We start from the raw sequence: 26,437 nt of genomic DNA, 5'->3' as shown, positions 1-26,437 counted from the left end.
CGGCTACGTGAGCCAATATGCGCTTTGGAATGCCGTCCAAGGTGGTCGTCGACCCGCACTGCGAGACGACTGCCCCGCGTGGTACCGGGACCTTGCGATCGCGTGCATGGCCGCTAAGCCAAATGCTCGCCCTACTGTGGCTGACATCATTCACACCTTGGAGCATCAGCTGCTCCAGCTTTAACTGTTTGAATAAACTACTAGTATGATTTACTACGAAATGTCGCGCAAGTTCTTCTACAAAGTGTCGATGATATTGTCGACACCACGGGGCGGGCGCTCGGAGCCGTCGCCATGCACTGAACCGCCAGCTCGCGGAATCATGAAGGGCAGTCGTCTTGGAGGACGGGACGCAAACCGGATCGGACTTGTTCTCAAAGCGCATGGGGGCTTTCGTAACCAACGTTTACGTATGGGACCTCGCTGGTGTTGGCATCGAACTCTGTGAGGAGGATGCCAAACGCATAGACGTCCGAGGCGTCGGATGGTACGGTGGCTCGGAGGCCCGTGAGCTCGGGCGCCATACACTGTGCGGTGCCGTTTAATTCGAGATTTCCGATCGGGCACATTGTGCTCACTGCTGCCAAGTCGGAGAGCTGGACACCGTCTTTTTCATCGAGGAGAATATAGGCAGACTTGCGGTTGCAGTAAACAACCTTCTGTGAGTGCAGGAAGGATAGGCCTTTGGCGACATCCAGAGCGAGTCGGGCGGCGATGTGCTCTTGCCGTCAAGGGCCCTTCTGCGCAAGCAAAAGCTCGTTTCTTTCGAGTTCCAAGCGCTGGCGCAAGTTCATGGTCATGGACTCTAGGGCCAACACGCGCTGATCGTTCGAGTTGATGTCGACGTGTCGAAGCTCCACAATATGCTCAGAGCGAAGGCTACCGTAGCAAGTACTAGTAAGCACCTCCGTTATTCCATTTCTATGCTATACAAAGAGAGTCGTCAGATTTCGGTCCAAATCGACCGGTCGCTGAACTGATACACTTGGCCAGAGACACCAACGCCGAAACTGTCGTCGTAGTGCACGTCCAAGACGTTGCGAGTCTCGAGCGCCACCTCAATGTCGGTGCAGTCACGCCGGAGTGCAATCATGAGCGGTGCGTTGTTCTAATGGCCGTCATTCCACGTTGTACAAGTCCATCAAGAGGTGCACAAAGCTCCTTGACGGCGCCATTTCCAAGCAAAAGCTCGACGATGGCGAGGGCATGCAGCCGTACAACAACCATTGGCGGCGTCTCGTTGCCCTATGCAGTCCGTCAACAGACCACTCACATACCCAAAAGGTATACTATGGTGGTGGTCTGGTTGACGTGGATGCGGCGTTGGCGCAGGAGCAGCTCGACCGTGGCCACACTGCGCCGCTGCACGGCTTTGAACATTCGCCCATCTATATTCGTTCGTCAGATTTGTTTGTCGATTGTGGAGGCGACCTTGTTTGTCGTCGTCGGATCGACACCTTTACACCTTTCTCTTCAACATGATCGAGCACTCCAAACAATCTCGTTCGACATTCTGTACAATCGCCCTGAAATGCTTTAGAAACGTAGAATATCCTGAAATCATGGTATAAAGTCCTCTTACTTATTGCTTCGTCGCCAAGCAGATACCGTTGATGTGGCGATTTCATCGTGGCCACGCATTTGATACATCATCAACAGGCGCTTCAATGTGTGAATTGCCATTTCCCACGCCGTTTGCAGCTTGCACACATGGGTGTTCACGTAAAAACCACCGTGTCCTTGAATTTCACCCTGCATTACCCACGCGTGTATCCATGGCCGGGCGACGATTGGCTAATTTGCTAACCGACGTCTAGGATTGGCTGCATTTTTATTCGACATCGCTCTTTTTTTATCGTCAACGGCATCCACATACAAATAGCAAGGTAATTAAAAAAACAAATGTGTAATATAATAGAGTAGTTTCGCAGGGTGGTGGGCACCGCACTGCTGTCGCATTTCCGACATGCGCCTCATTCCGCAATTCGCCAAGTCCATCCTCATGTCCGGAGTCGAAGATGCCAAGCGCCTGGTAAGACGACATTGGCTCTATGCACATGCGCTTACCCTTATGCTCTCTGCAGGCCGCCCGCGCCGCCGTCGATGAGTTCGTCAAGTCGGGCGATGTCGTTGGCATTGGCAGCGGTACGTCGTCGACCATCCTGCCATGATGGGAGGCTCATGCTGGCATGTAGGCTCGACGGTTGTCTACGCTGCCGAGCGCCTTGGCGAGCGCATCAAGGAAGAAGGCCTCCAGATCTCGTGCATCCCGTCGTCGTTCCAAGCGTCGCAGGTATGCGCGCTGCCACCTCCGCAACGGTCGAAGCATCTCGCATGGTGTTGTAGCTCATTGCGCAGCATGGCCTCAACTTGACCAACTTTGACTCGCATCCGGTCATTGACATTGCGATTGACGGCGCCGACGAGGTCGACACGCAGCTCAACTGCATCAAGGGCGGTGGCGGCTGCCATCTCCAGGAGAAGATTGTCATCTTCAACGCCAAGAAGTTTGTCATTGTCGCCGACTACCGCAAGGAGTCGACGTTCCTTGGCGAGCAGTGGATCCAGGGCATCCCCGTCGAGGTCGTGCCCCTCGCGTACGTTCCGCTTACGCACAAGCTCAAGGAGCTCGGCGGGTCGCCCGTTCTGCGCATGGCCAAGGCCAAGGCCGGCCCCGTCATCACAGACAACGGCAACTTCATCCTCGACACCCACGTACTCAAATCCCAAAGTGTTATGCAAGGGTACTCATGCTTCGTCTGTAGTTTGGCATTGTCCAGGACCCCGCGACGCTCAACCAGACGCTCAAGCTGCTCCCGGGTGTCGTGGAAGTCGGTCTCTTCTGCCACATGGCGTCCAAAGCCTTCTTTGGCCAAGCCGACGGCTCGGTCAAGACGGCCGTGCCGCAGTAATCGTCCTCGTCACTGCTAGAACCTTTTTGCATATTCATCATTCCTCTTTCTCGTCACCTTGCGCATCCTTCTGCTTCTTCTGCGCCCACGACGGTAGCCACCAGACCACAACTGCAGTCGCTACCTAGTCGCCTATCACTTCTATCAAAAGGCTCAAGGATACCCTTGTACCAGCAGCAACACAATGATGTGATCCACTTCGCACCCACCGCTCTGTTGGTGGTCTGCTGTTGATGAACGGCATGCACGACTACCTCAGTGCTGTGCGGAGCTACTACATGTACCATGCTTCATCTGCATTAGTGCAAGGGTTGCATACACCTAACCGGAAAGGTCATATTTGTCTTGTTGAGGAGATTAGGGTTATAAAATCGGATAGTGTAATACGATGGCAAGTCGTGAAGCGACCTGGAGACGAATGCGAGCGGACCCACATCGCTTAGGTGCGCGAGAGATAGCAGAGCACGGCCGTCATGTTGTCGGCTTGGTCGCCAAAGATGGTGTGGGCTTTGGCCAGGTTCTCTTGGAGGAGGCGGCGGGCGCGGGCCTTGGCGTCAACCTCGGGCGACGCGTCGCTCTCGTTCTTGGTCGACAGCACAAACTGCGCGAGCTCGTCGTACTGCCACACGTCCCAGACGCCGTCAGTCGCCAAGACGATCGCCAACTCACTGCTGCTCGTCGGGTCGTCAAAGAGCGAGATGTCGAGCACATCGGGCTGCCACGAGAGGCCGTGCGCGTGCAAGTGAAAGTCACCGAGCGACCGTGTGAACGCGAGGCAGTCGGCGAACGCAGCATCGATCGGAGCCGCGACCATCGACGCCCATTCGTTGCGCACGTTCTTGTAGTAGCGGCCGCCAGCGCTCTGGACTACGTCGCCGGCGCTGTTTTTGGTAAAGATGGGCACGCGCACGAGCCGATTCGCGACGCACGGCGCGTCATAGAGGAACTGCAGGCCCTGGACGTCGCTTGTGGCGACGCGGTCAAACTCGATGCGCGACTCGGCCGAGTGGTCGCCCGAGATGAGATGGTGCATCGTGTGATCGCTGCAGTTGTTGTTCTCGCTTTCGCAAGGATTCCCGTCAGACGATGAAGACGGCGCGTGCGGGCAGTAGATGGGCGCGTCCGAGAGGGCATGGAGCGGCGTGATACGCACGCTGTTTGCGCCGGCAAGGAGCGCGGACGAGTCGCCGACGTTGGCCACGAGCAGTCGCGTGCCATGCAGCAAAATGGCCAGCGTCGCAGTCGTCCCGCCCTGTACGCATGTGTATGGCTGCGACGGGCCTTTTCGCTTGAGGAGAAACGATCGACCGTTGAGACTGTCGTCGCGCATGCAGAGCCCGAGCGACGCGTAGTGCGCTTGGAATGCGCGGTAGATATGGGCGTGGCATTGGCCAAAGAGCGAGCGCAGCTCGGCTTCGGGCTGCGCCTCGATCGCGGCAAGCGATTCCGGCAACTCGAAGTGTGACATGAAGAACGCTTTCGCGGCCTCGGCTGCAATATGGCCCGTCTCCTTGCCATGCCCGTCAAAGACGCCGAGGACGACGCTGCCGCCGCCGACGTCCAGCGCCATGTACGTGTCCTGGTTCACAGCGCAGCGCGCGGAGCCAATGTCGGTGGTTCCGCTCGCGGCGATAACGATCCGCGCGCCCTTGGCCTCGGCCGACGTCTGCACGCTGCTGCCCAGGCGGCGGAACACCGCCTGCTTCTCAAACCCCTCGGCCATGACGTCTGGACAAATTCGATTGTGAAAGGTCGCCCGCCGGTATTCGCGTGCTCATTGGTTGAAAAGATACCGTTTCCACCAATCACAGACGCACGTTACCTCGCTCAAGCTTCGATCGGCGGCCGCTATCGGCGCTAATCTTGGCCACGCCAATCGCTGCACCAACACCGCGCCGGGCGTGAGAACGCGCCGAGCGCACGCTGGTCGTTCCGCTTGCGCCTTCATCCTGCGACATGCGGCGAGAAATAGCTTGCAGCAAGATACTATTTTGCTGAATTTGATCGCCGGCCATGACTGCAGGCCAAGTCCGAGTCGCTGCGTCCTGAAGCGGACGTCTTGCTCGTAGAGGCGGTAGGACATGCTATGCTAGGGTGCTGTCGGGTCGTTGGCATCGCAGCGCGCGTGGCGTGGGGTGCGTACTTCAAGCTGCAGTAGGTGGCACCTGGCCTTTCTGGCCACGCGTAGATGTACCTGGGTAGCCATACCGGTGGATGCCAAGCATGGCCATGCAACACAAAGGTGTCGGTCGCGACGAAGCCAGCGTGCGTGCTGCCTGATGCAATGGCAAAAGATACGATGTTGAGACCGTTTTGGAATACGCATCTGGATCGCGAGCACGAACCGACGCATGCACCGCGTGAGCGACCAGCTGAGCGACCGGCTGCCGTACCGCAGCGGGTTCCGCGAGGAGAAGGACCCGCACGAGATCTCGCGCGCATACGGCAGCGGCGATGTTGCGCGCTACTGCTGGCTCTTGTCGCCGGACGAGCCGCTCGACGACGCAGCGCGCATCGATGCCATGCGCCAGCTCGCCGAGCTGCTCTCGTCGCCTGAGAACAAGGTCAAGGCCATCGCGGCAGGCGTCGTGCCGTCCTGTGGCCGCCTCCTCACACTGCCGAATCCGCGCGTCAAGGCGCACGCCGCCAACGTCGTTGCAGGTTCAATCCTCGCTCGCATAGCTTTCCTACCGGCACAACATCCACATTGTGCATAGCACTCGCTTGGGACTTTGAAGGAGCCACAGCGCTGCACGCCGACCCGACATTGCTCTTCAACTTGAACCATCTCTTGAGCGAAGACGACGAGCCGTGCGTCGAGGCGGCGCTGGACGCGATTGTCAACCTCACGAGCGCAAAAGAAGGCATTGGCAGCGTGCTCGGGCGCGCGTACATGCCCGAGAAACTCGTGGCCATGGCGTCCGACGAGAGCACGCCGCTGTCGCCGCGCGCCACCGACCTCCTCTTCCATGCGTTTGCCAACTTGACCAAGGCTGCCCACGGCGCCGAGGTGTGTACGACGTACCACATCGTGCCAGCGCTGCTGCGCGTCGTCAAGAAGCCGCTGCACTACGCGCTGCCCGTGCTCCGCAGCGCCATTTTGACGCTCTGGAATCTCGCCACTCACGTACGCGTCGCCTTTCTTTGACGGCACTTGACCGGGTTGGGGTTAGAACTATGGCAAAATCGAAGCGATAGGCTCGAACGCGGTCGAGCTCTGCACCAAAGTGCTAATCGCGCTCCAGGCCGGCGCGATCCCGTGCAAGGACAAGCCCGACCTCCAGCGCTGCTTGGCGGGGACGCTCATGGCGCTTGCGACCGCCGAGGAGGCCAAGCCCAAGCTGCTCGCCGTGGCCGTCGCGCCGCTCGTGGCCTGCTTGAGCGAGCCTGCCGCCGCCGCGAACGCAGCCCAGGCACTCAACTACATGGCCGAGGCACCGGACGGGCTGCTGCCGAGCGTGACGCTCTTGCTCGATGACTCGGAGACGCTGCTGCGCGTCTTTGCGCTGCGTGCGATCCCCGCGCTCACGACGCTGCTCGCCCAGCAAATGCGCCCGGGCCTCGTCCTCGCCGCATTCCAGCGCCTCCAGCTGCTTGAAGTAGCCCTTTGTCTGGACTCTCAGATCTCATTGTCGTGCCTTTCTTAGGACAGCATCAGCGCGATGACGCAGTCGTTGCACCTCTACGAACACCTCGCACGTCTCTGCATGCCGAACGACGACGCGCCCGATCTCAGCATCCTTGCGACACGCGTGCTCCACGTCGCCGCCCAAGTAAGACAAGTTGTCTGATGTGATTACGACATGTGCGTAGCACGGACCACGGACCGCAACCCGCATCGAGCGTGCGTTTGCGACCTGCGGCATTGACGACCCGTCACTCCTCGCAGCGGTGCTCGAGCACGTGTCGATGTAGATTCAAATCTTCTTCTATAAGAGTCTATTGGCCTCTACAAGCAATGCGGGCAGACGTAGCGCCGCGATGGATCGCGAAACGTCAGTGGCAAGTACAAGCAGCTACATCCCCAGCATCAAACGAGAGAGCAAGTCGACAAGAACGTACGCGAGATGGTACTTGTGGTGGCACGTCCGGCACTCGACGATCGCGTCGTCGCGGAGCGCTTGCTTGCACTCAAAGCAGCCGCTCGCCGCGTCAAAGCGCGTCTTGAGCGGCGTCGACTCCTTCTCCGCTACACAACACACCGCCATCGCAACCGACATGAACTGCACGTCGACGTACGCAAGGGACAGGAGAGGAGGTCGCGCGGCTCGGGCACCGGGGCGCGGGCCAAAACGCTGGCGACGGCGCGCTGTTCCTTCTCGAGCGTCGCAACAAAAGTGCCAAGGGCCGCCAGTGGCGCCAAGTACGCTTCGTCGTCCAAGCCGAGCCTAGCATACGGCGATATCCTCTTGTATCGACTATCGCAGGAGGACGTACGCTGCGATCCGGGCCGCGGTTTTCTCCATGACGGCAATGTGCGCTTGCAAATACGGCTCGGACCGATACCGCCACAGTGTTTGAAATGCAGTCGCCAAAAAGTCAACGCAGAGAGCTGTGTGGTAGTCGTCGAGCGCTCCCGCCATACGGTCGACGAGGGCGCGGTGCACAGCAGCCCCCAAGTCGTGGTGAGCGTACAGCGCCTTGGGCAGAGCGACGCTCGGGGCGCGCGAGTCGCCGGCATCGAGGCGTGCGTCAAACGACAAGAAGATGGCGCGAAGCACATGCCGGAGGAGCGACCCGGCGAGCGACCCCAACTTGTGTAACAGCGTCTCGGGCTGCGCTGTGATGGTTGCAAAGTACGTGGTGGCCGCACGGACAAGCCGCGGTGCGCCACGTGTCCACGCATGCTGTAGCAGCGTCGAGGCCATCGTTATTGGTGCCGACGCCACCGACGCCACGTGCGCCAAGACCGTGCGCAGGAGCGATTGCTGGGTCAACGTCAAGGCTTGCAGTTGGTCGTACAGCGCCGCGTAGTGAGCCAAAAGCACCGGTACCGTGCGCATAGCGCCTACGTCCCAAACCATACGACTGATACTTTGATACAAAGCAGCGAGGTACCGTGAGTATCAGCTACGTCGTAGCGCAGGTCGATCGTCGACTGGTCAAAGGCAGCAAACGCGAGGCGTGAAGTACTGGGTTCGGAGGTCGCAACGACGTCTTCGCAGAGCATCCACGACGTAAAGACTGCATGGAGCGCCGTCGAGACGGTCTTCGGAAGCACTTTGGCCGCGTACATCTCTTGAATGGACGCCCAGCTCAAGGCCACGACCGTCGACGACGTCGTGGGCGGTGATTTCGCGAGCGCGGTGTCCATGTGAGCTTGGACAAGAGCCGTGTGTGCGCGCGAGCGGAGGACCTTTGTCCCGGGCGTCCGACGCAAGTGGGATGGCCGCTCTAGTGTCAGCGCTTCGATATCGGGTGGTGCGTCGCCCGAGGCCGCCTGTAGCCGGGCGCTGCGGCGGGTTTGAAGTGGCGCGAGGAGCTCGCGTTTGGCGGGCTTGCACGACGACCGAGAGCCAAGATCAACGGTAGGAACCACGCTGGGCGGCAGCGGCGGTGTCGGAGGCAATAGGCTCGAGGCCGCCGAAGGCTCGAGTCGACGCGGCTCGTCAAAGACATTGGGTGAAAAAGGCGGCGGGCCCGCGTTGACATCCGTTGGCGCCGAGTGCAGTCGAAGGTACGAGAGCGGCGACAGGATTTGGCCGCGGGACGGTGGAGCGCACTTCTTTGGTGTCTCGAATGCTGTGTCTTGTGTCGCCGGCGCTACCGCGGTGCGCAAAACTTCCAACCGCGGCGGCGTCGTTGGCCGTGGCGGTGTCTCGGGGCGGCGTGGCGTCTCTGACCGGAATGGCGTGTGAGGCACAGGTGGCGTCTCTGGTCGTGGCGGCGTCCAGCCTGCGTCCGTGGCGAGCATGTCGTTCGTATCATTGTCGTTAGCTGCGGTCTCGACGTGCGTTCTCGCCGCTTTGCGTGGTGGCGTGTCAAACACGAGCTTTTGTTGGACGGGCACGTTGTCGTCGTCGGGCGGCGGCATCGCGAGCAGTAGCTTTCGCTTCTTGGCCGACGATGGGTGCACGGGCAGCACCCGCTTCTTTGATGGCGCGACGACGCCGTCGGTGAGCTTGGTGCGCGACGGCTGCCGGGCGACCATCTTGGACGGTACTCGTTGGCGGCGCGCCGGCGCTGGGTTCTGCGGCGGGCTACGCCTCGCGACCGTCGGTGCCGTCGGTGCACGGCGCTTGAGCTTGAGCGGCGTCGCCTGGAAGTGCGAGAAGACGCCGTCCACGTCCACCATGCCCCGGATCTTCTCCAGTTGGCTGCCGAATGTGCCAATCGCTCGGCTGGTCGCTCTTATCCGTATAATGTCCGGATAATATCGGGGCTTCAAAGTCAAAGTGGCGCCTTTCTTGAAGCACCAAGTCGCCCGACCCATACCCCACTCAGCCAGCCACGCAAGTCGCCCGTCTAGAGACACACCAACGACACGCACAAGAAACGATGCGAAGCCAGAGGGCTACGCACTGTACGAGTACGTACTCGGAGGGCTACCGACATTTCCGCTCGAGCCGTAAAATGCTGGTCATCAGCTTTAGACACGTGGCAGCGGCAGAGGCGCTGCCATCAGGCACGAGTAACACGCCGCCCTTCTTGGTGGCCAACACGCGAGACCCACATGTCTGACTTTTATTAAGCCAATTAGCCCTGTGCATTTAGGTGCTGCGAAATACCTTGATCTCACAGTTCTCACCAACGTTAGTACTACCGTTACCAGTTGCACAATCGTCCTTCAGTCGCTCGTCGAGTCCTGTCATGCTGCAGCGACGTCCTCCGTTGGCAAGCCAGCTTCGTTATGGACCATTCCTACAACGCACGCCCAACGACCAAGAACCAAATGCTAGCCACCGCCCATGCCGACAAGGGTGAGCAAAGTGGGGTTGCGTCTGTTTGTCAACACAATAAATGATGGCGAAGTGAAAGCGAGGAAGCGCTTTTGGGAGCTTAGGCGCGCTGTACGTCGAGCACGTTCTCTGCCATCAAGCGCAGGAGCACACCGCGCACTGCGTCGCTGTCGGCGACCTGCGCGAGGTCGGCTTGCGTCGAGAAGCCGGGCGACGTCTTGTACAGGTGCATGAGCACGGGGAAGCAGTCGATCGGAAACGCAATGCCCGTGTTGACCATGTCACCTGGCGCCATCTCGTCCATCATGTCATCGTCTTCGTCGCTGCCGCTTGCATTGTCGTCATGACCGTCATGACTGTCCTGCCCGTCATTCTCGTCATTCTCGTCATTCTCGTCATTCGCGTCGTCGTCTTCGTCCTCGTCACCGCACGAGCACACGCCCATGTGGTGGACGCGGCAGTTGTGCAGCGAGTGGTGCAGCGTCACAACGTCCATACCGTCCATCTCGGACACGACGAGGCGCATGTAGGCCTTGTGCGGGAGGCGCACCTTGGCCTTCGGGTCGAGCGCCGAGATGGTCGGCGGCGCTGGCTCGGTGATCGGCCACGGCGGAAGGCGGTTCTGCACAAAGTCCAGCGCGGCTTCGTCGGCGGCTTCTTGCATGTCGGTCATCTCAACGTGCTGGAGCAGTTGCGACTAGAGCGAGGATCGAACCGCGTCCCAAAAAATTGCAGAAAATACAAAAAATACACAAAAATACCACGAGGTTCTTGCACTTGGACATGAACTGCGTCGCCGCCTTGGTCTCGCCGTCAAACTGCGTGCCCATGAACGAGAGCCAATTCGCGGGGAGGCCGCGGCGAAACTCAATGTCGTGCTCGAACGCGCGGCGAACAATGCGGGGCAGCGCGACCTCCATAAAGTTGGCCCACGAATTGTGGTGGTAGATCGAGATGGTCACGTGCGTCGAGAACGTGCTGCCCGTGCACCTACCGTTGCGCCATATGAGAGGACGGGCGAGGTTGATCATGTACGTACGCTTGGTGGATGACGCCGCGCGGGAAGTAGAGCAAGTCGCCTTCGTTGAGCGTGAGCTCCATCGTCGGCTCGCCAATCATATCTTGCGTAAAGTCGCCGCTGTGCTCGCCAGCAAGCGGCACGAGCGGCGCGTACAGCTTCCAGTTCTTACTGCCTTGGGTCTGGAACACAAACACGTCGACGTCGTCGTGGTGCGGCGCGAGCTATTCGTTAAACTGAGTACGATGGATCTGTCAGGAATAAGCATACGGCTTGGGCGTTGGGCGGCGTGAGGTACGCGCTAGCGCCGGCGAGGCAGCCAAACGTTTGCTCGAGCGATGCGTTGACAGCACAGAGCTCGTCGTTGTAGCGCTGCGGCTGGTAAAACTGGACGCTGTATCCTTGCTTCATGAGCTTTTCGACTTGCTTGGACGTCGCAATCGTGTCGTTCGGGTCCTCGGGCATGTAGTTGTCGCGCTGGTTGTCCTACGTCAAGAATGCTAACATCAATGGCGTCGCGAATCGGTGCCGCGTGTACCTTGTAGTGCGTCACGGTGAGGTCGCTGCCGTACTCGAGCGGGTCGCGCGAGAGCACTTCGAGCAGCTTTTGGCGGCTAAAGAGGCCGGCGCACGGTGACACGTTCTTGCGCAGCAGCGGCTTCTTCTCAAAGTACTCAGCTTGGAACGCGCCGAGGGACATGCCAAGGATGGCCTCGAGGCGGCCTTGCGGCGTGTTGGACTCGACCTTCTTGGGTGCCTTCGCCTTGGGCTTGGCCTCGGCCTGCTTGTTGCCGTCATTCGCCTTGCGCTTCGTCTCGGCCTGCTTGTTGCCGTCACTCGCCTTGCGCTTGGACCCGCGGTGCTTGTTGCTCGGCCGTGTCATCGTTGTGATTGTATCCAGTTGTTGCCAGCGACGAGGCCATTGGACGAAATGGTAGCCAATGAGATCCCGCGCTACCTTTCCACCAATCAGCGTGTTGAACGCTTTTTTGCCACCAACTACTCGACAACTATATTCAAGTAGATAGAAGATTTCGTAGAAGTTGTACATAATTGTCATGTGGTTTATGATGTGGTTTTCGTCTCGTCGACTGCATGCTCGCGCAACGCTGCTGCTGGTGACGGCTCGGTCGCAGCGCGCGTGGCGTCGTCCTTGGGTGCCGGCTCGCTGGAGGCTTTTGAAGGTGCGGGGTCAGCCGCGCGGCTTTCGTTTGCAGGCTTGGCACTGCTTGCCTTGTCGTCGCCTTCTGCCTTGGGCTTGTCTGCTTGCATGGGAGGAGTCGCCACTGCTTTTGCCTCTGCACTCTCCTTCTTCCCATCCCCAACGCTCGGTGGCATCGGCAACGGTTTGATGTCCGTCCACGGGTCGTGACCCATGAGCTGCTGGTGCGGGGCGAGGTCGTAGGCAGGCAGCCGTTCGTCGTCATCTCCCGTTTCAACAGGCGTCTCGGACGAGACAACCTTGTCAAGGATGACCTCGCGGCCCGCCCAGGTCCAGAACTGCCGCTCCACGACGACCCGGTCGGTAGACGGCACGTACAAGCACGAGTGCTCGGCGTCTGCCATAAAGGTCGTGCCCATGCACTTCCATTTGCCTACGCTTCGTCGCATGTCGCCATCACGGGCTACGGCATGTACCTCGATCCGGCGGCCGCGACGCCTTCATTTCGCGGCGCTCTTGCAAGTACCCGACGTACTCGTCTTCGTGAAACGCAGCAATGCCCGAGATGTTCTTGGTCTACGAAGCCATGAGGATGTTGCGCAACCGCGATCATGTAGGTACGCTGGCGCGAGGGATTGCATGGTCGTCCCGGCGGTGCTCGTGTGGGCGAGAGGCATGGAAATCTCCCCGCACCGACTTAGTACGTGGCGAAGACCTCTTTTCGTGCTCCATGGCGGCTCGGTAGTGGCGCTCGTCGGCGTAGCCCTAGCAGCCAAGGCCCATGAGCAGCCCAGACGCTTGGCTGCCGAACCGGGTCACGGGCCGAGACGCGTGGGCGGTCGTGGTCTCGCCGGGGCTCATCGCGGTAGGTACCTCGGTGCTGCGCCTATGAGGCAAGCTCCATACGATGGCGCAACGTACCCCGCGGGCCGAGTCGAGTCGGTCCTCGTACTCGCGGCGTCGCTCCTGGCTCCACGCCAGCATCCAAGATCGTATCAATTGGTATCCGGTCATTCCTATCGTATCCGGAAGAATCCGGGCGTCGCTTCGTGGCGCACGAGGCGAGACGTGTGAAAATAGCTGTGAAAATCTACCCGCATACATTCATCAAGCTATTATTTTTACACGTTGCATGTGAAAAGCATGGGTGCGTGATAAATGAGTGTGTGCCCGTGTGCCCAGTCTAAGATCTGAGTCGCGACCGCTTCTCGTTGTCGCTTCCACCGCTTCATGCTGGACCACGGTCGTTGCTTGACGCAAACTGTGCATCTGCTTACTGCCTGCTTCGCATGAGCATATTATCGGGTGCAACCGGCTCGGACTCAGCTGCTTGGTCTCACCGGCGTCGACTCCAACCTCGGCTTGAAGTCAAACAACGCGCGTAAAAAACACCGTTCTCGCGCCGTCGCTGGCTTCCGACCATCTGTCTGTCGCACTCTCGCCGCGTAATCCTGCAAAGACACGACGGGCTCTGGTCGATCGACCGTAAATGGCTCGCATCCCAGAGCCTTCAATCCCTATCCTTGGGCATCATTGCAGTGGGATCGGTGCGTTAGTTAGTTAGTCGATGGGTTGCAGGGCGCGGCGTGGAGCGAGCGTTATTAATAGCAGACCAATCACAGGCCGGTATGCAACTGCATACAAACATCAAGTACAGGGCATGGGTCCTTCGCGGCCTGTAATATTCGGGTTGTTCCGAGCTCGTGCAATACTATTCGGGTCGTATACAAATGTCGTATTGGAATAAAACGGTGGGATAAAAACACGTTTTTTATTACTGTACAGGCCATTTGTATGCAACATTAAATCTGGGCTTTTAATGACGGTAGGGAGGAGGGGGGAGGTCCCCCGGCGTAACTCTGTTCCGGGGACTGGCAATTGGTAGGAAGATGAGTGCCAAGGACGAGGACGGCCCGAGCCAGGACGCGCCCGCGCTGCCACTGCCCGCCATGCACTCGCTCGAGGCCCTCGTCGCCGCGCTGGATGTGCATGGCATGATGCTCTCGCCGGCGCAGCGAGCTGCGCGGACCAAGTGCGTCGTCGACCACGATGGCGAGTTCGTCAAGGAGCTCGTCCGCGTCGCCGACCAGTGCAAGGACATGGACGACGATGAGAGTCTCGAAATGCTCTTTCACATCGTCAAGCTACTGCGTAGGCCACGCTTTGCGTCGGCCATCGCCGGCTAACCTCCATCTCTGTCTAGTCGAGCTCTGCGACGCGCCGATCTTGCAGCTCTTGCTCTCGGACGCGTACTTCCTCGATGTTGTGGGTATCCTCGAACACAACCCAAACGTGCTCTCAAAGCTTCCGTTTCGCGCCGACCTCGAAGGCCACATGAGCTTCCAGCAGGTAGCTACTGCCTCGACGATGCCATCTTCCTTACACATGTGCGTAGGTGATTCCGATCCAAGAAGAGTCGGTGCTTGCCGCCATCCACATGAACTTCCGCATGGACGCGATCAAGGACAACATCCTCTCACGGACGCTCGCGGATGGCTGCGCCATGTGGATGGAATGCCTCATGAACGAAAACAACATTTGCATCCTCACGTACATTAGCAACCACCCCGAGTACATTTCGGCGCTGTGGGCGCTCGTGGCCGATCCCGCGACGCAAGCGACTGCGATCCGGCTGCTCCAGCACCTCATGCGGCTCATCCAAATCACACAGCCGCCGGCACGCAACGCCGGCCTCGCGCATCGCCTGCCGCAAATGTTCAAGGCCGACACGACCGGTGTCAACCCCGTGTTTGGCTCGCTCCACCACGCGCTCTTTGCTACGTCGCCGAACGGCCAGAGCCTTCTGCAGAGCTTTGCCCGCGTGCTCGGCGTCCCGGACGCCGCATCGCTCGAGACGCGCACGATTGTGCTCGAGCTCGTGCACAGCCTCGTGGTCTTCCAGGGCGGCGACATTGTCCGGTCGTACATGGCCGACGAACGCAATGCGCGCGACGTCGGTCTCTCGTCAGCGAGCTGTTATTTGCAGTGGGAAGCCGGCGACTCGCTCCTCTTTGGCCTCTTGTTGACGCTCTACGTACACGAAGCGCATCGCGGCCAAGTGCTCGACATTCTCAAGCTGCTCTTCAACGTCATTCCGGGCAAGGACGACAAGTTCCTTGGCATGGTGTACACGGGCTACATCCCGTGGCTCTTCCACCTTCTGACGCTGCCGGAGAACTCGCCCGCGAGTCTCTACGGCCTCCACGCGACCGTCGTCGAGATCCTCACGCTCTGCATTGCCAACCACGGGTACCGCGTCAAGTACGTCTTTGCGCGGCAGCCGGTCGCGACCTTCCTCTCGGCGATGCTCCATTCGGCCGACAAGTTTGCCCAGATCAAGGCCGCCAAGTGTCTCAAAGCTTGCGTTGGCATGAACGAAGCTTTCTACTCCAAGTTTGTGCTCTCTGGTACGCTGCTCGAAGACGTGTTTGACTTGCTCCGACACGCCGAGAAGACCAAGGCCGGCAAAGTCCACTGTAACGCGGTGGTCTCGGCGCTGCTCGACATTCTGGGCACGGCCGAGGCCAAGCACTGCGTCTCGATCCTCGAACACGTGCACGCGACGTACGCCAAGGAGTTTACGCCGTTGTTTCCCGGTCTCTTTGGCGCGATCCAGCGGCAAGTGTCGCACGAAGACGACGGCAGCAGCACCGAAGAGATGGCCGCGGTCTCGGTGGCGTCCACCACGGGCGGCCGCACGATGATGCTGACGGACGAGGACGAAGCGTACTGGGAAAAGGAAGACAACGACGACAGCAACAACGCCAACAATGCTGGCATCGTGGGCCCTATGCCGGCACTCGACGAGTCGTATGAGCCGGGCTCGCCCGACAAGCCCGAGGACGGACCGCCGCCGTTGGTGCCGCTCGCCGACCGCGAAGCTTCGGGGTTTGTCATCGCGGCGTCGCCGCAGCGCAAGAGCAAGCCGATGGCGATGTTTGCAAAGTTGCCGTGGAAACGGAAGAACAGTGACGACGGCGACGCGACGAGCTTTGATTATAAAAAGCAAAAGGCAGAATTGCTCGGCTAAAACAAGACTAGGGACGGAGTTTCAGAGGATACTCGCGTAGGCAATCATATATTATACCACTACAAAAGACGTCTTGTGTAATACAGGAATGCAAGAAACAAGATTGTACAATGTTGTCAGTTGTGTCTTGAGCACTTTTTCAAGGAAAGGGTGCAGGTAGCGTATCTTTCAATTGGCATCCGGACAACTTGGGGCGTCGTTTGATTGGGTAATTACGAATCTTGAACGGTCGTCAACCGCGCCGATGGAGCCGACATCGCTCGACGCGCCGACGACGGACGCTGCCATGCCACCGCCTTCCGCCAGCGACGACAATGCACCAAACGAGGCCTCTGAAGAAGTAGTGGAGAACATTCCCGTCGTTGCACCACCACGCACGCCTTTGGAGCAGTTGGTAGATGTAATGGTGGCGGCCGAGCGATCATGGACCGCCAAGCTGGACGAGTACGCGCGGCGCATCACCACGCTGCGCACCAACGCCGTGTCCATCAAGCAGTCGCATCATGCGTCGACACTGGCTTTCCAGAAGCAGCTGCACGAGGCGCAGCTCAAGAACAAGTCGCTCTTGGCCAAGTGGGCCAAAGAAAAGGAAGTGCGGTCGGCCGAGAAGGAGTGGATCGCGGATGCATGGCCGTCCCATGTGGTGTTACCGCCCACGGTGCTGCGTCCGTTCATGAAGGATCTGCCGGCAACGCCCGCCGAAGTGAACGCTCGAGCAGCAGCCGCCCACATGCAGCTCGCGCTCCAGACGGAGGCCAACGAGATCGTATCGCGCATGGCCCAAGCCAAGCAATGGTCGCTCGTCGATGGCAGCTACTTTTACAACGCCATCACGGGCGAAAGCGTCTGGGAAAAGCCGGCCATCATGGCGTACGAACCGCCACTCGGTTGGGACAAGAAGAAGATGGCGTGGCGTGAAGGTGTCGTGCTCACGCTCCTCACCGACGTCACGCCGCGATACACAACGCAGCTGATCGAGCCCGGGACAAGTGGAGACGACATTGTCGAAGCGGACAAGGCTGCGACGGAGCAAGCACCCGTCAACGACGACGACAACGACAGCGACGCCGAAGCCGAGGCGCTGGATCCGCTCGACGTTCGGCGTCAGTTTGAAGTCAAGCGAGACGATATTGCACGCCGGGAAGCGCTTCTTCGCGGCGACCAACTCGCCCTTGAAACGCTGAGCCAGCAACTTCAAAAAGTTGTGGGGCACCGCCTTCGTACCGAGGCCAAAGCCATTGACGACGAGGCCCAAGCTTACATTGCTGCCGAGCGCAAGAAAATTGCAAAGAAGCAGCGCGAGCTCGCAGCAGCCAAGGCCGAGGCCGACGCCAAGCTCGCGAAAGAGAAGGAGCTCAAGACGGGGCGCAAATCGCCGGCGAAATCACCGGTGGGAAAAGCCGTCGAGTTTGAAGCGCCGCCCGAGCCCGAAGTTATCGCGCCTGTGGACCCGGACCGACCGCGGCTCTGCGCGCCGCAGAGTGCCGTGCCGGTTGTCACGTTTCACAAGGTCGCGGACGCCGCGTACCAGCACATGCTGACGCTTCAGTCCGACATCAAGGCGTTTGTGTTGCGAGAAGACGCGCTGTGGGAGAAGCATGACGCCTTCCGCGAGCGCCTCGAAGCGCTCGTGGTCGACACGACCGAGCGCATTGACAACCTCGAGGCGCGAAAGGCAGAGCTGGAAGAGAGCCTCGCCATAGGTGGTGACGAGCTCGCAGCTTTGCAGCAACCGCTACCGCAGCCATCGCTCGCGCCTGGTATCTATCAAGTTGATACTTGGTGAAATCTTGATTTGTACATGGGCAGAGGACGAGGACGGCCGGTCGCGCTTTGACGTGTACGACGAAGCCATGGCCAAGTGGGATGCCACGGCCGCCACGCGCGCGCAAGAGGCGCAGGAGCTCGAGCACAAGCTGCGCGAGTGGACGCACGAGCTCAAGCACCAGCCAACGCCCTCGATTCGAGACACGCTTGGATTTTACGAGGCGGTCGTCGCAGCTGAGGTCGAGCGCGGCGCGGGTCTCTGGTCCAAGAAGACCGAGTACCTCGTGTGGCGCACCAAGTCGCTCGTGGACCGCACGGCGCGGTAGCGTATCCAGTCGATGCTGTCACGTCACAATAGGGGTAGGGAAGAGCGGCTCCACATGCTGCAAACCGACTTGGCCGATCTTCAGACGCGCCTCGACGCCGCCAAGCGCGTGCCCTTGCAAGCCATGAACGTGCTCGAGAGAGCCAAACTCGAGGCCCTCTCGGACGCCCAGTGCAGCTACTACTGCGCCAAGATCCAAGCGGCGATCGGCGAAATCGAGCGCGAAGAGAAGGGCCTTGTCGACCTCATGGCGTACGAACTGCATGCGCTGCACTTTCACACAATGCGCCTCGAGGAAGAAGCACTACTGCAGAGCGACGCAGAGAGTCTCTGGGACGACGCACAGGCTGAGCGAAAGGTGCTCGACGCGGCCGATCTTGAACAAGCCATGCTCGCCAAAGCGGGCTTGCCGCCGTCGCCTGCCATGTCGTCTGCGCGATTGGTGTTGCTGCGGCAGATGATTGCGCTCAACTACAAACGAGAGGCGCGCTGGCGTGCCCTTGCACGACTCGAGCGCACCGACGACACCATTTGGCTTGAAGCCGACGAGTGGCTGCTCACGCAGCAAGCGCAGCGCTACGAAGCGCGCCTCCGCGACCTGCAGAGCGCCCATGCGGTGGCCATCTTTGGTCTGGAAGAGACGATCGAGAAGCTCCAGGCGGAACTTGCGATGGCGGTGCTGCATCAACGCCAAGTCGAGCACGAGAAGGCTACGGTCCTCGCCATGTTGCAGGATGTAGGGCGTCTCTTCAAGACAAAATTGAGGAGTGTCGATTCCTAGGTGGACCGCGTCGTCGACAAGACGACCGTCGAGACGCTGCGGCTCTTGAAGCTTGAGATTCAGCGACTCGAAGCCGAGATTGTCGCGATCAAGGCCGCGTATGAGGCGCAGATCGAAGACCTTGTTGCTGAGCACTCGACGGCCCGGCAGGTGCACAGCGTTGTTGCCTTGGGCTAGGCGCTACCAGCAAGTAGGCACTGGAAACCAAGCTGGAGGCGACGCTCGCGGATGCAACGCTGCGCATGCAGTGGCTCAAGGCCGTCAAGTGCGAACTGTCCGACCACAAGGTACGACGCCGTCCTCGCAATGGTGCTGGAGTCATCGTAGGTGCTCAACGAACACCTTTTGATTGGCATCGCAGCGCTCGAGAAACGCCGTGCCGCTGAAATCAACGACATGCAAGCGCGCATCGTCAACCAACTGAGCAAGATCCACCGACTGGAAATGTGGAACATGTCACTCAAGCAGTGCATCGAAGCCAGCAACGATCTCATGGTTTGTCAGAATACGTTGTCATGATGGATCTGTCATGGTCCGTAGCTCAAGTACCAGCGCGACCTCGAAGCCAAAGTCCAAGAACACCGAAAAGACCAGCGACATTTGCGGCGTGAGATCTGGCACCAGCGCGTGAGCGTGCAGCTGCTGCTGGCAAATGCACAGCACCTTGTGCGCTTTTTCCTTCAGGGGGTTGCACACCTCTGCGGCCACGCCAACGACGCCCTGCGGGACGCGTCGGTCATTCCCGTACCCCCGTCGTATCCGTGTGCCGAGTATTATCAACTTGATACATAGATTCTTGTCGCGCTGTGCAAGGCACCGAGTGTCGCGGCCGATCTGCGCACGCTCGCGACCGCGTCGCTCGGTAAAATCGCGTGGAACCAGCCCCAGTCCCAGCGCTACGTGGGATGGCGAGCCAAGACGAGTACGTTGTCTATTCGCACCAAACTAGTGGCCATATTGGTCATAGTGTGGCACAACTGGGTGCAAGTGCTCACAAAAGAAGCGTACGTTGTGCTGGAAGAAACCAAATGCGACGACTTTGACGCGTCCATGGACATGGGTTCCGAAGCGATGAACGTAAGTGCAGATCCGCGCGAGCACGAGAAGTACCAGTCGCACCTCGATCGATTGCACGTGTTGCGCGAGGCAAAGCGCTGGCCGCACCACCCGACGCCCCCCGACTGCTGCGTGAACGAGACAAACCTATTGGCCGTCGGCGACACGGACGGCGCGCTCCCCATCTTGCTCGGTCTCTGTGGCCCGGGGCACCCCACGCCTGTTCGCGAGAGCGCACTGGCATCGATTGCGATTTTAGCCCTCCACGCGCGCAACACCCACCTCATGGGACGTACCCCGGGTTTCCTCCAAACGCTGTTGGACTTGAGCAAAACCGCGGCGTCGCCCACTTTGCAAATGCACGCGTTGCATTCGCTCGGCAATCTCGCGTTCAACAACGTGACCAACCAATCGCTCTTGTTGCGCCTCGACGCACTCCCGATGCTACTGCACTGCTGCAAAACGCAGCGCGACGTCGATGTGCTGGACGTGGCGACCGCGGCACTCGCGAGCTTGAGCCAGCGCCACGAAGGCGTCGGCTTTGCCTTGCTCCACAGCGACGGCATCCTGCAGCTTCTCGAACTCGCCCAAGCGCCGTACTTGAGCGACGCGGTCGAAGACAACAAGCTCGATTGCATCCAAGGCAACATTGCCACCGTGCTCGTCCACGTCATGGAGAGCTGCGCCAACGGGTTCCGGTCGCTCTGCGCCAAGGCGCCCGAGACGTACGTGACGCTGTGCCTCCAGCTCTGCGGGTCGCCCTTCACCACGGTGCAGCTCGCGGCCGTCATGGTGCTCGGGCACTTGGCGATGGACGATGCGCTCCGCGCGTGGCTCGGTGATAACGACGCGATCGAGCTTCTCCTGGCCTTTTTACCCGACGAGATACCATCTATTTCAAGCCACCGCAGTGAGCACCAGACCGAGTCGCGCGTGGGCCTCGACGACGACGAACTGCCGCTGCAAGTGAGCTGGGCGCTTATTCAACTGAGCTGGCACCGCGACAACCAAACGCGGCTCGCGCTGCATTTGCCCAAGCTCTACGTCTACGCCACCCAACCGGCTGGCCGCGTCCGCGTCCACGTCCTGACGATTGTCGCCAACGTGTTGTTTTACCACCCCGAGAACCGCGCCGCGGTCCTCGCCGACCCACAGCAGCGATGGATCGACCTCTTTGTTCAGCTCTGCGAGGACTTCGCGGTTGCGCCGCAGCGCGAGGCGAACGCGGGCGCCGTCGAACACGCGGTGCGCGCGCTCACGGGCTTGAGCTACGACGCGCCCTTTGCCAGCGCGTGCGACCACCTCCGCATTTGCATTGCGGTGCTTGCCGCCACCGAAATCGACGCGCCGGTCGTTGCACTCGCGCTGCAGTGGCTCACGAATCTGTGCGTTTTGGACTCGCAGAAGAGCGTCTTTGCCCACTGCGACGGCGCGACCGAGACGGTCGTGCGGCTCTGTGGCGCCAACGACCGGCATGTGCGCGACAAGGCGCAGACCGTGCTGGACCTCGTCGGCGACGCCCGGCCGCGCTGGCGGCAGTAATTTGAAAAATGGTTGCAACGACGACTGTTTTGTGGTCTTGCGATGCATCCTCTCTACCCGGTATCGATCCAACTCGTATCCAACTATCTATCGTTTCCAATCGGATAATCCTGTCCCGCATGAGGCATGGGACACCCCTCGCTCGTAACAAGGGGCGGGAAGCTACGGTCGCCGCGCCTGTTGGATTCGGCAACCTCTGTAGACGCAGTCACACGTGTTGCAGCCGAGGATGTTTATTTGGCGTCCTACGGCTACAAAGGGCTCTCGCCACAGCTGTCGACACCTCCACTTACGCACGATATGATGTGACTTGCGGGGTTCGAACTCGACCCTGCTCTGTTGCATGGTGCGAACGAAGCGACGGACTGCCTTGTGGCGACAGCAGTTATGCCGATGCGCAATGCCTATCCACGCACGGTCGAGCGAAACGTGTCTTGCATCATTGCAGACAAGGTGTGTTGCCTCTCCAGCGTGCAGAAAAGTGAGCCAACTCTAGTCAGTGAAGTCATGGCGGACAGTCTATTTGCATTCATTTCATTCCTAAGGGTGTCCTAATAGGCCAATGTGTGTGTAGTACTCGCGACGGGGGCGAGTGGGTTGTTGATAAATTAGAGGCAGGAGCTATGCCATGCAGCGCTCGTCGTCCAACGGCAGCGGGCGCTGTACCTGTGTCAGTGCGATCCACACAACCGCTGCGGCCTTTGTGAATTGAATGGGCTCCTCGCAGTACTCGCACCGCACGTGGTCGTCTTCGGGCACGGCGCAGAGCACGCTGCGCTGGTGCAATTCCATCTTGGCGTGGTAGAGGTCTTCGGGCGTAAAGGGGACGCGGCGCCCGCCGACGACCGTCACGTTGGTGCGTGCGGCAGGCCACTCGACAAAGCGGTGGCGGATCTGGGCCTTGATGTTCAAATCGACTTCGTCGCTGCTTCCGTCGCGAAACTTGAAGAGCGCCGAGGTTGACCGCAGGAGCCGCTTGGACGACGAGGTGCCGCGGCAGACGCAGTCGCGCATGAGCGACGTTGGCATGATCGCCGACGACTCGCGGAAGCAGCTCGTGAAAAAGCCCATGCTGCAAATTCAAAAATGCAACGCGCCAACGCCAGCGCGCCATCGCTACTCACCATGGTGTCGCGCGTTACTACGACGTGCTAGCGGACTGTGCAACGACGCCTCGAAAGACAGGCGCTCGCCAAAGACCTATTCGAGCGTCTAAGATGTTAGTGCTCGCGTATATATATACATATTCGTGGCCCCTGCGTCAAGGCTAGAGGCGCCAAGCGGCGCCACTCGTAGGCTGCCAACAGTGCGCATGGCGAGCGTTGACGTCCCATTTGATGCACCAATCAAACGCCAACGTTGGATGCATTCCACAATCTTTGACGCATGATTGGTGGAAACAGAGCGATGACGTGGCACGGTGCTGGCAGTGCCGTCCGGATACGTGTGGGCGCTGGAGGTAGAGCGGCGACGATAAGAGCTTCACGACAGCGTCATCGGCTCTTCTACAGTACATGATGTTCTATGCATGCGTAGGAGATGGCACTGTTCCATCGCAGGACGGAGAGTATGTTTGTCGACATTATTGCAACGAAGTCCGTGCTCCGTGGCCGCAGGATTCTATGCCATCGAACTATCCAGTTGTTGTATCCGGCCGTTTGGATAGATGGATAATGGTATATTCACCGAACCATGTATGAATCGTGTTCGTACCAAGCCAATACGGCCCTTGCCGCAGCCAGCGCAGATGACGAGACCCAGAGCCATCCCGGAATGGGACCTTGGTAGAGCACCTTGCCACCCAGCGCAGTGCACTGTGCTCGACATTCGTAGCAGGCAAGGCCCGATTACACATTGTTTTGAGCAGCAACCTGTACACTGTACTCCATGCAGTACAAAGTAGCAACACAGAAGTGAACATGAAAATGATTTAAATAAGATATGGTGTGTGCTTCACAGGTGGGTCTCGACGTTGGGCAGCGACCGGGGGCGGCGCACGAGCGTGAGCGCAATCCAGACGACCGACGCGGTTTTGTTGAAGAGGAGCGCCTCTTCGCAGTGGTCGCAGCGCGCGCGGTCGTCTTCGGGCACAGCGCAGAGGACGTTGCGGTAGAGGGCGTCGGTCTTGGCGTCGTAGATTTCATGCGGCAAGAGCGGCACCTTGCGGCCACCGACGATCGACCTGGACCGGCGCGAGGGCTCGATGAACTTGTGCCGGATGCGAGGCACGCTGGGGGGCGGGAGGACCGCGGAGGCACGTCCGAGCTTGGCCTCGAGCTTAGCGGTCGCCACGTCACAGAGACATTCGTTGAGAGCACGGGGCGCGGGGGCAATGATGGCCGAGGACTCGCGGTAGCAGGCCGTGAAGAGGCCCATGATTGCGGCCGCGCCGAGTGAATTCAAGAATGACTGGCGCCGTGCAGGACGAAGGCGCCGATATAAACTCCGAGTACGCATGTCACGCAATGAGTAATATACCACGTGGTTGTCCACATGGGTTACGCCGCGTTGCAGCGTAGGCCACTGGACTCGCCGCCGCCACAGCGCGCAGGAAGCAGCACGATTACTGTGAGCGAAGATGAGTCCGCCACAAAGCATCTCTGTGGACGCTGCGTCAAACGGTTGCTGCTGGCGCAGCTCGCGTCGCTACGAGTGAGGGACGGTAGAGGCTCGAAGCTCGAGGCGGGCTTGATCTAGAAGGGGACCAATCGTCGCGCAGAGATGTGGGCCCAACAGTGGGATCTTGTGACGTGGCGGGCCTCGTACCGAGCAATAAGGAGCGTCCCAGATCTTTGCCTCCATTTGCGGCACCAGCAGGCGAGACCGTAGCGCTGCTTGTGTGGCGCTGAGTGCAGGTCCCGTCAACAGGAGGTTCAACGGATTCAGGCAGTCTACGAGTCCTGTTCGTCGAACAACCGCCTCTCTTTTTTGTATGGCGAGTGCTTCCCATAGTGTCGGCGAGATGCTATTGTGTGGATGGCAACCTTCCTTGTGAGGCAGAGAGTGCGCGAGCGCTCACATGTATAATACTTGCTTGCGCTGCCTCGAGACTGCCTCTTTTCGCCCACTGGCGTCTCGCACGACAAGCTGTGTGGTTTGTACACTGTTCGGAAGTATATAACATTGGATCGACTCTGCCAAGAGCAACCAACGACGGTTCGCTTTCTCATTCATGCGTGTCGAGACTGTCCTGCACAAGCCGCTGCGAAGGAAAGCGTCGTGACCATTCGCATTTTTGTGGGTGGTTTGGTACTCCAACGCGGGCCGTGGGTCCAGATCAAAGCGCGTCGAGATGTACGTAGTTGCAGCGGAAACACTTTCAGACCGAGTTGTAGACTGGTGTAGAGACAGCATTGGCTAAAAGCAGGGCTGGACCAAAAGGGCGATCATTGCACACGAATATCGGAGGACGGGCTTTGGCCGGTACGAAACGTGCAGACAACAAAAGACACATGGGCGACACAAGGTGCAAGTGCTTAGAACGACACTCGGACCGGAAGCGAGCTGCAGCTGGGAAAACTTGGTGGAAATGACGTCTTGTACGTGTGCCTCGCCGCTGTTGGCTGGCGAACATGCTTTTCGCAGTGGAGACGCCTTCCACGTGTACGGTAGGTGCCACTAGTACCTGTCAACAAGGGTATATAAGAGCACCGTACTGGGCACGTTCGTGCTCACTTTGATTGTGCTCCTGGGCAGAATAACCTGCGTCGATAGCACACTGACCGAGACGACGTTGACTCGGTTAGCATCTCGGTGGCCGCTGGAAAGATAAAGCCTACTACTAGTATTGTAAAAGCAGAACGTTGTACCATCGTACATTAGTTGACAATGAGTCGACTACGCAGCACCAAAGGTCTGAGATGCACGATCGGTCGTCTCCTGGATTTATTGGACTTGCTTTACACAGAGTAAGGCTCGTAGAGATGGCGTGAGACGCCGAACGAGTTGTCGTCGTCTCTCCACTACTAGTGCAGCACACCGTAAGGAGCAAACGAGCGTCTTGTCGTAGTTCTAGTCCACCAGCAATTTTCATCGCACGTTGGATTCATTTGCCAGTTTCACGGCGCGTCAGGTTTCCCGGCGCGTCAGACCGCGCATGGCTTCACATTTCGTCTCGGCTTCTTTCGTACGGGCTATAAATCCGCTGCAGAGGCAATTGCTTGGTGGGCAATACTCTCATTCCCATAGATTACTTGTGTTTTTCACTGGATTCAGAGGAACACGCTGGTCCTGGAAGTGCCCAATTCGATGATGCGCCGCGCCATTTACCCTCAAACGGCACTAGATTTTGGATTTTTGTTGCATGACACGCCATGTGTCGCGACAACAAGTTCTTCTTCCTGCAGGGTGGTCGCCGATGTCCTACACTGTTCCTGTCCTACGCCAGTAAAACCCTGCCAACGCAAGCCAACAAGGGACATCAAGGGCTTGGTGATCTCGGTCCACGATGGCACTGTGGCCCATCTGCTCGAGATGAAACGCACCATCTGTCGATGGCTTCTGTACGTACGCTTGTACAGTACATTGTTTGTTCTACATACAATATAATTGGACGTACAGAATGTACGGCGGGTACATTGCCGTATGGTCGTCCTGGAAACAATCTCGGAGCATCACCGTTGACGTGTCTGAGGCTAGATTTGGTATGCATTCCGACGGCTTAGCGGTCCACGCCAGCTTGGTATACCTGTGCTATCGATCTACTAGGCAGCTCTTGTAGTTAGTCGCCGAGAACATACCCACGAGCTTCGTTCAAGGATGCGCTACGCAGTTGCAATGCCGACGATTCCAGCGGTGGTGGTCATCCAACACGCACCCGTGTCCGTGGCCGGTGCGAAACAACTCATCCCACTTTGTCTACCACAGTCGCAGGTAGAAAGTGCAGGCGCCGATTCGAGGTCCGCTGACGCACGCTGTCATTTTTCGATTTTCTCAACCAGACAAA

General features: G+C 59.2%; 11 protein-coding genes across 13 annotated transcripts; 4 read left to right on the top strand and 7 right to left on the bottom strand.

The window, feature by feature from the left end:
• Positions 1-943: 943 nt before the first annotated feature.
• On the bottom strand, positions 944-1,380 carry SDRG_02898 (hypothetical protein; the record flags this gene model as incomplete). The annotated part of the gene is made up of 3 exons (XM_008608504.1): positions 944-1,108; positions 1,168-1,245; positions 1,291-1,380. 3 exons carry the CDS (start codon positions 1,378-1,380, stop codon positions 944-946), a joined length of 333 nt encoding a protein of 110 aa, XP_008606726.1.
• Positions 1,381-1,936: 556 nt separating this feature from the next.
• SDRG_02897 (ribose 5-phosphate isomerase A) lies at positions 1,937-2,968 on the top strand. The gene is made up of 5 exons (XM_008608503.1): positions 1,937-2,032; positions 2,085-2,145; positions 2,196-2,293; positions 2,347-2,715; positions 2,766-2,968. Exons 1-5 carry the CDS (start codon positions 1,967-1,969, stop codon positions 2,910-2,912), a joined length of 741 nt encoding a protein of 246 aa, XP_008606725.1. The 5' UTR covers positions 1,937-1,966; the 3' UTR covers positions 2,913-2,968.
• A 270-nt stretch (positions 2,969-3,238) lies between these two features.
• On the bottom strand, positions 3,239-4,659 carry SDRG_02896 (hypothetical protein). Its single transcript, XM_008608502.1, has one exon. The coding sequence runs from the start codon at positions 4,633-4,635 to the stop codon at positions 3,352-3,354; it is 1,284 nt and encodes a 427-aa protein (XP_008606724.1). The 5' UTR covers positions 4,636-4,659; the 3' UTR covers positions 3,239-3,351.
• A 604-nt stretch (positions 4,660-5,263) lies between these two features.
• Positions 5,264-6,827, top strand: SDRG_02895 (hypothetical protein; the record flags this gene model as incomplete). The annotated part of the gene is made up of 5 exons (XM_008608501.1): positions 5,264-5,573; positions 5,630-6,039; positions 6,086-6,511; positions 6,560-6,685; positions 6,726-6,827. The coding sequence occupies 5 exons, from the start codon at positions 5,264-5,266 to the stop codon at positions 6,825-6,827; spliced, it is 1,374 nt and encodes a 457-aa protein (XP_008606723.1).
• Positions 6,828-6,861: 34 nt separating this feature from the next.
• Positions 6,862-9,207, bottom strand: SDRG_02894 (hypothetical protein; the record flags this gene model as incomplete). Its single annotated transcript, XM_008608500.1, has 5 exons — positions 6,862-6,928; positions 6,975-7,101; positions 7,152-7,300; positions 7,350-7,920; positions 7,971-9,207. 5 exons carry the CDS (start codon positions 9,205-9,207, stop codon positions 6,862-6,864), a joined length of 2,151 nt encoding a protein of 716 aa, XP_008606722.1.
• A 669-nt stretch (positions 9,208-9,876) lies between these two features.
• Positions 9,877-11,723, bottom strand: SDRG_02893. 2 transcript variants are annotated; one of them, XM_008608499.1, is made up of 6 exons: positions 11,650-11,723; positions 11,368-11,610; positions 11,100-11,315; positions 10,851-11,053; positions 10,573-10,801; positions 9,877-10,508 (listed from the first exon to the last, which is right to left on the bottom strand). In XM_008608499.1, the coding sequence occupies exons 1-6, from the start codon at positions 11,710-11,712 to the stop codon at positions 9,912-9,914; spliced, it is 1,551 nt and encodes a 516-aa protein (XP_008606721.1). In that variant the 5' UTR covers positions 11,713-11,723; the 3' UTR covers positions 9,877-9,911. The 2 variants fall into 2 exon arrangements, with proteins under 2 accessions (XP_008606721.1, XP_008606720.1); XM_008608498.1 differs by having other exon boundaries at positions 11,368-11,723.
• Positions 11,724-11,861: 138 nt separating this feature from the next.
• Positions 11,862-12,978, bottom strand: SDRG_02892 (the record flags this gene model as incomplete). 2 transcript variants are annotated; one of them, XM_008608496.1, is made up of 5 exons in its annotated part: positions 12,913-12,975; positions 12,803-12,871; positions 12,613-12,756; positions 12,468-12,567; positions 11,895-12,424 (listed from the first exon to the last, which is right to left on the bottom strand). In XM_008608496.1, exons 1-5 carry the CDS (start codon positions 12,973-12,975, stop codon positions 11,895-11,897), a joined length of 906 nt encoding a protein of 301 aa, XP_008606718.1. The 2 variants fall into 2 exon arrangements, with proteins under 2 accessions (XP_008606719.1, XP_008606718.1); XM_008608497.1 differs by having other exon boundaries at positions 11,862-12,424; positions 12,803-12,978.
• Positions 12,979-13,814: 836 nt separating this feature from the next.
• Positions 13,815-16,144, top strand: SDRG_02891 (hypothetical protein). The gene is made up of 3 exons (XM_008608495.1): positions 13,815-14,142; positions 14,195-14,340; positions 14,387-16,144. Exons 1-3 carry the CDS (start codon positions 13,881-13,883, stop codon positions 16,019-16,021), a joined length of 2,043 nt encoding a protein of 680 aa, XP_008606717.1. The 5' UTR covers positions 13,815-13,880; the 3' UTR covers positions 16,022-16,144.
• A 92-nt stretch (positions 16,145-16,236) lies between these two features.
• On the top strand, positions 16,237-21,575 carry SDRG_02890 (hypothetical protein). The gene is made up of 9 exons (XM_008608494.1): positions 16,237-17,781; positions 17,831-18,110; positions 18,153-18,849; positions 18,895-19,044; positions 19,089-19,181; positions 19,222-19,389; positions 19,435-19,638; positions 19,687-19,816; positions 19,862-21,575. Exons 1-9 carry the CDS (start codon positions 16,266-16,268, stop codon positions 21,490-21,492), a joined length of 4,869 nt encoding a protein of 1,622 aa, XP_008606716.1. The 5' UTR covers positions 16,237-16,265; the 3' UTR covers positions 21,493-21,575.
• A 538-nt stretch (positions 21,576-22,113) lies between these two features.
• On the bottom strand, positions 22,114-22,563 carry SDRG_02889 (hypothetical protein; the record flags this gene model as incomplete). Its single annotated transcript, XM_008608493.1, has 1 exon — positions 22,114-22,563. One exon carries the CDS (start codon positions 22,561-22,563, stop codon positions 22,114-22,116), a length of 450 nt encoding a protein of 149 aa, XP_008606715.1.
• An 842-nt stretch (positions 22,564-23,405) lies between these two features.
• SDRG_02888 (hypothetical protein) lies at positions 23,406-23,946 on the bottom strand. Its single transcript, XM_008608492.1, has one exon. The coding sequence runs from the start codon at positions 23,866-23,868 to the stop codon at positions 23,446-23,448; it is 423 nt and encodes a 140-aa protein (XP_008606714.1). The 5' UTR covers positions 23,869-23,946; the 3' UTR covers positions 23,406-23,445.
• Positions 23,947-26,437: the final 2,491 nt, after the last annotated feature.

The sequence above is a fragment of the Saprolegnia diclina genome, assembly GCF_000281045.1.
Source record: "Saprolegnia diclina VS20 unplaced genomic scaffold supercont1.6, whole genome shotgun sequence".
In the NCBI taxonomy this organism is placed as follows: Eukaryota; Oomycota; class Saprolegniomycetes; order Saprolegniales; family Saprolegniaceae; genus Saprolegnia; species Saprolegnia diclina.
Note: the sequence above shows the minus strand (reverse complement) of the source record. Positions and strands in the feature narration are given on the sequence as shown.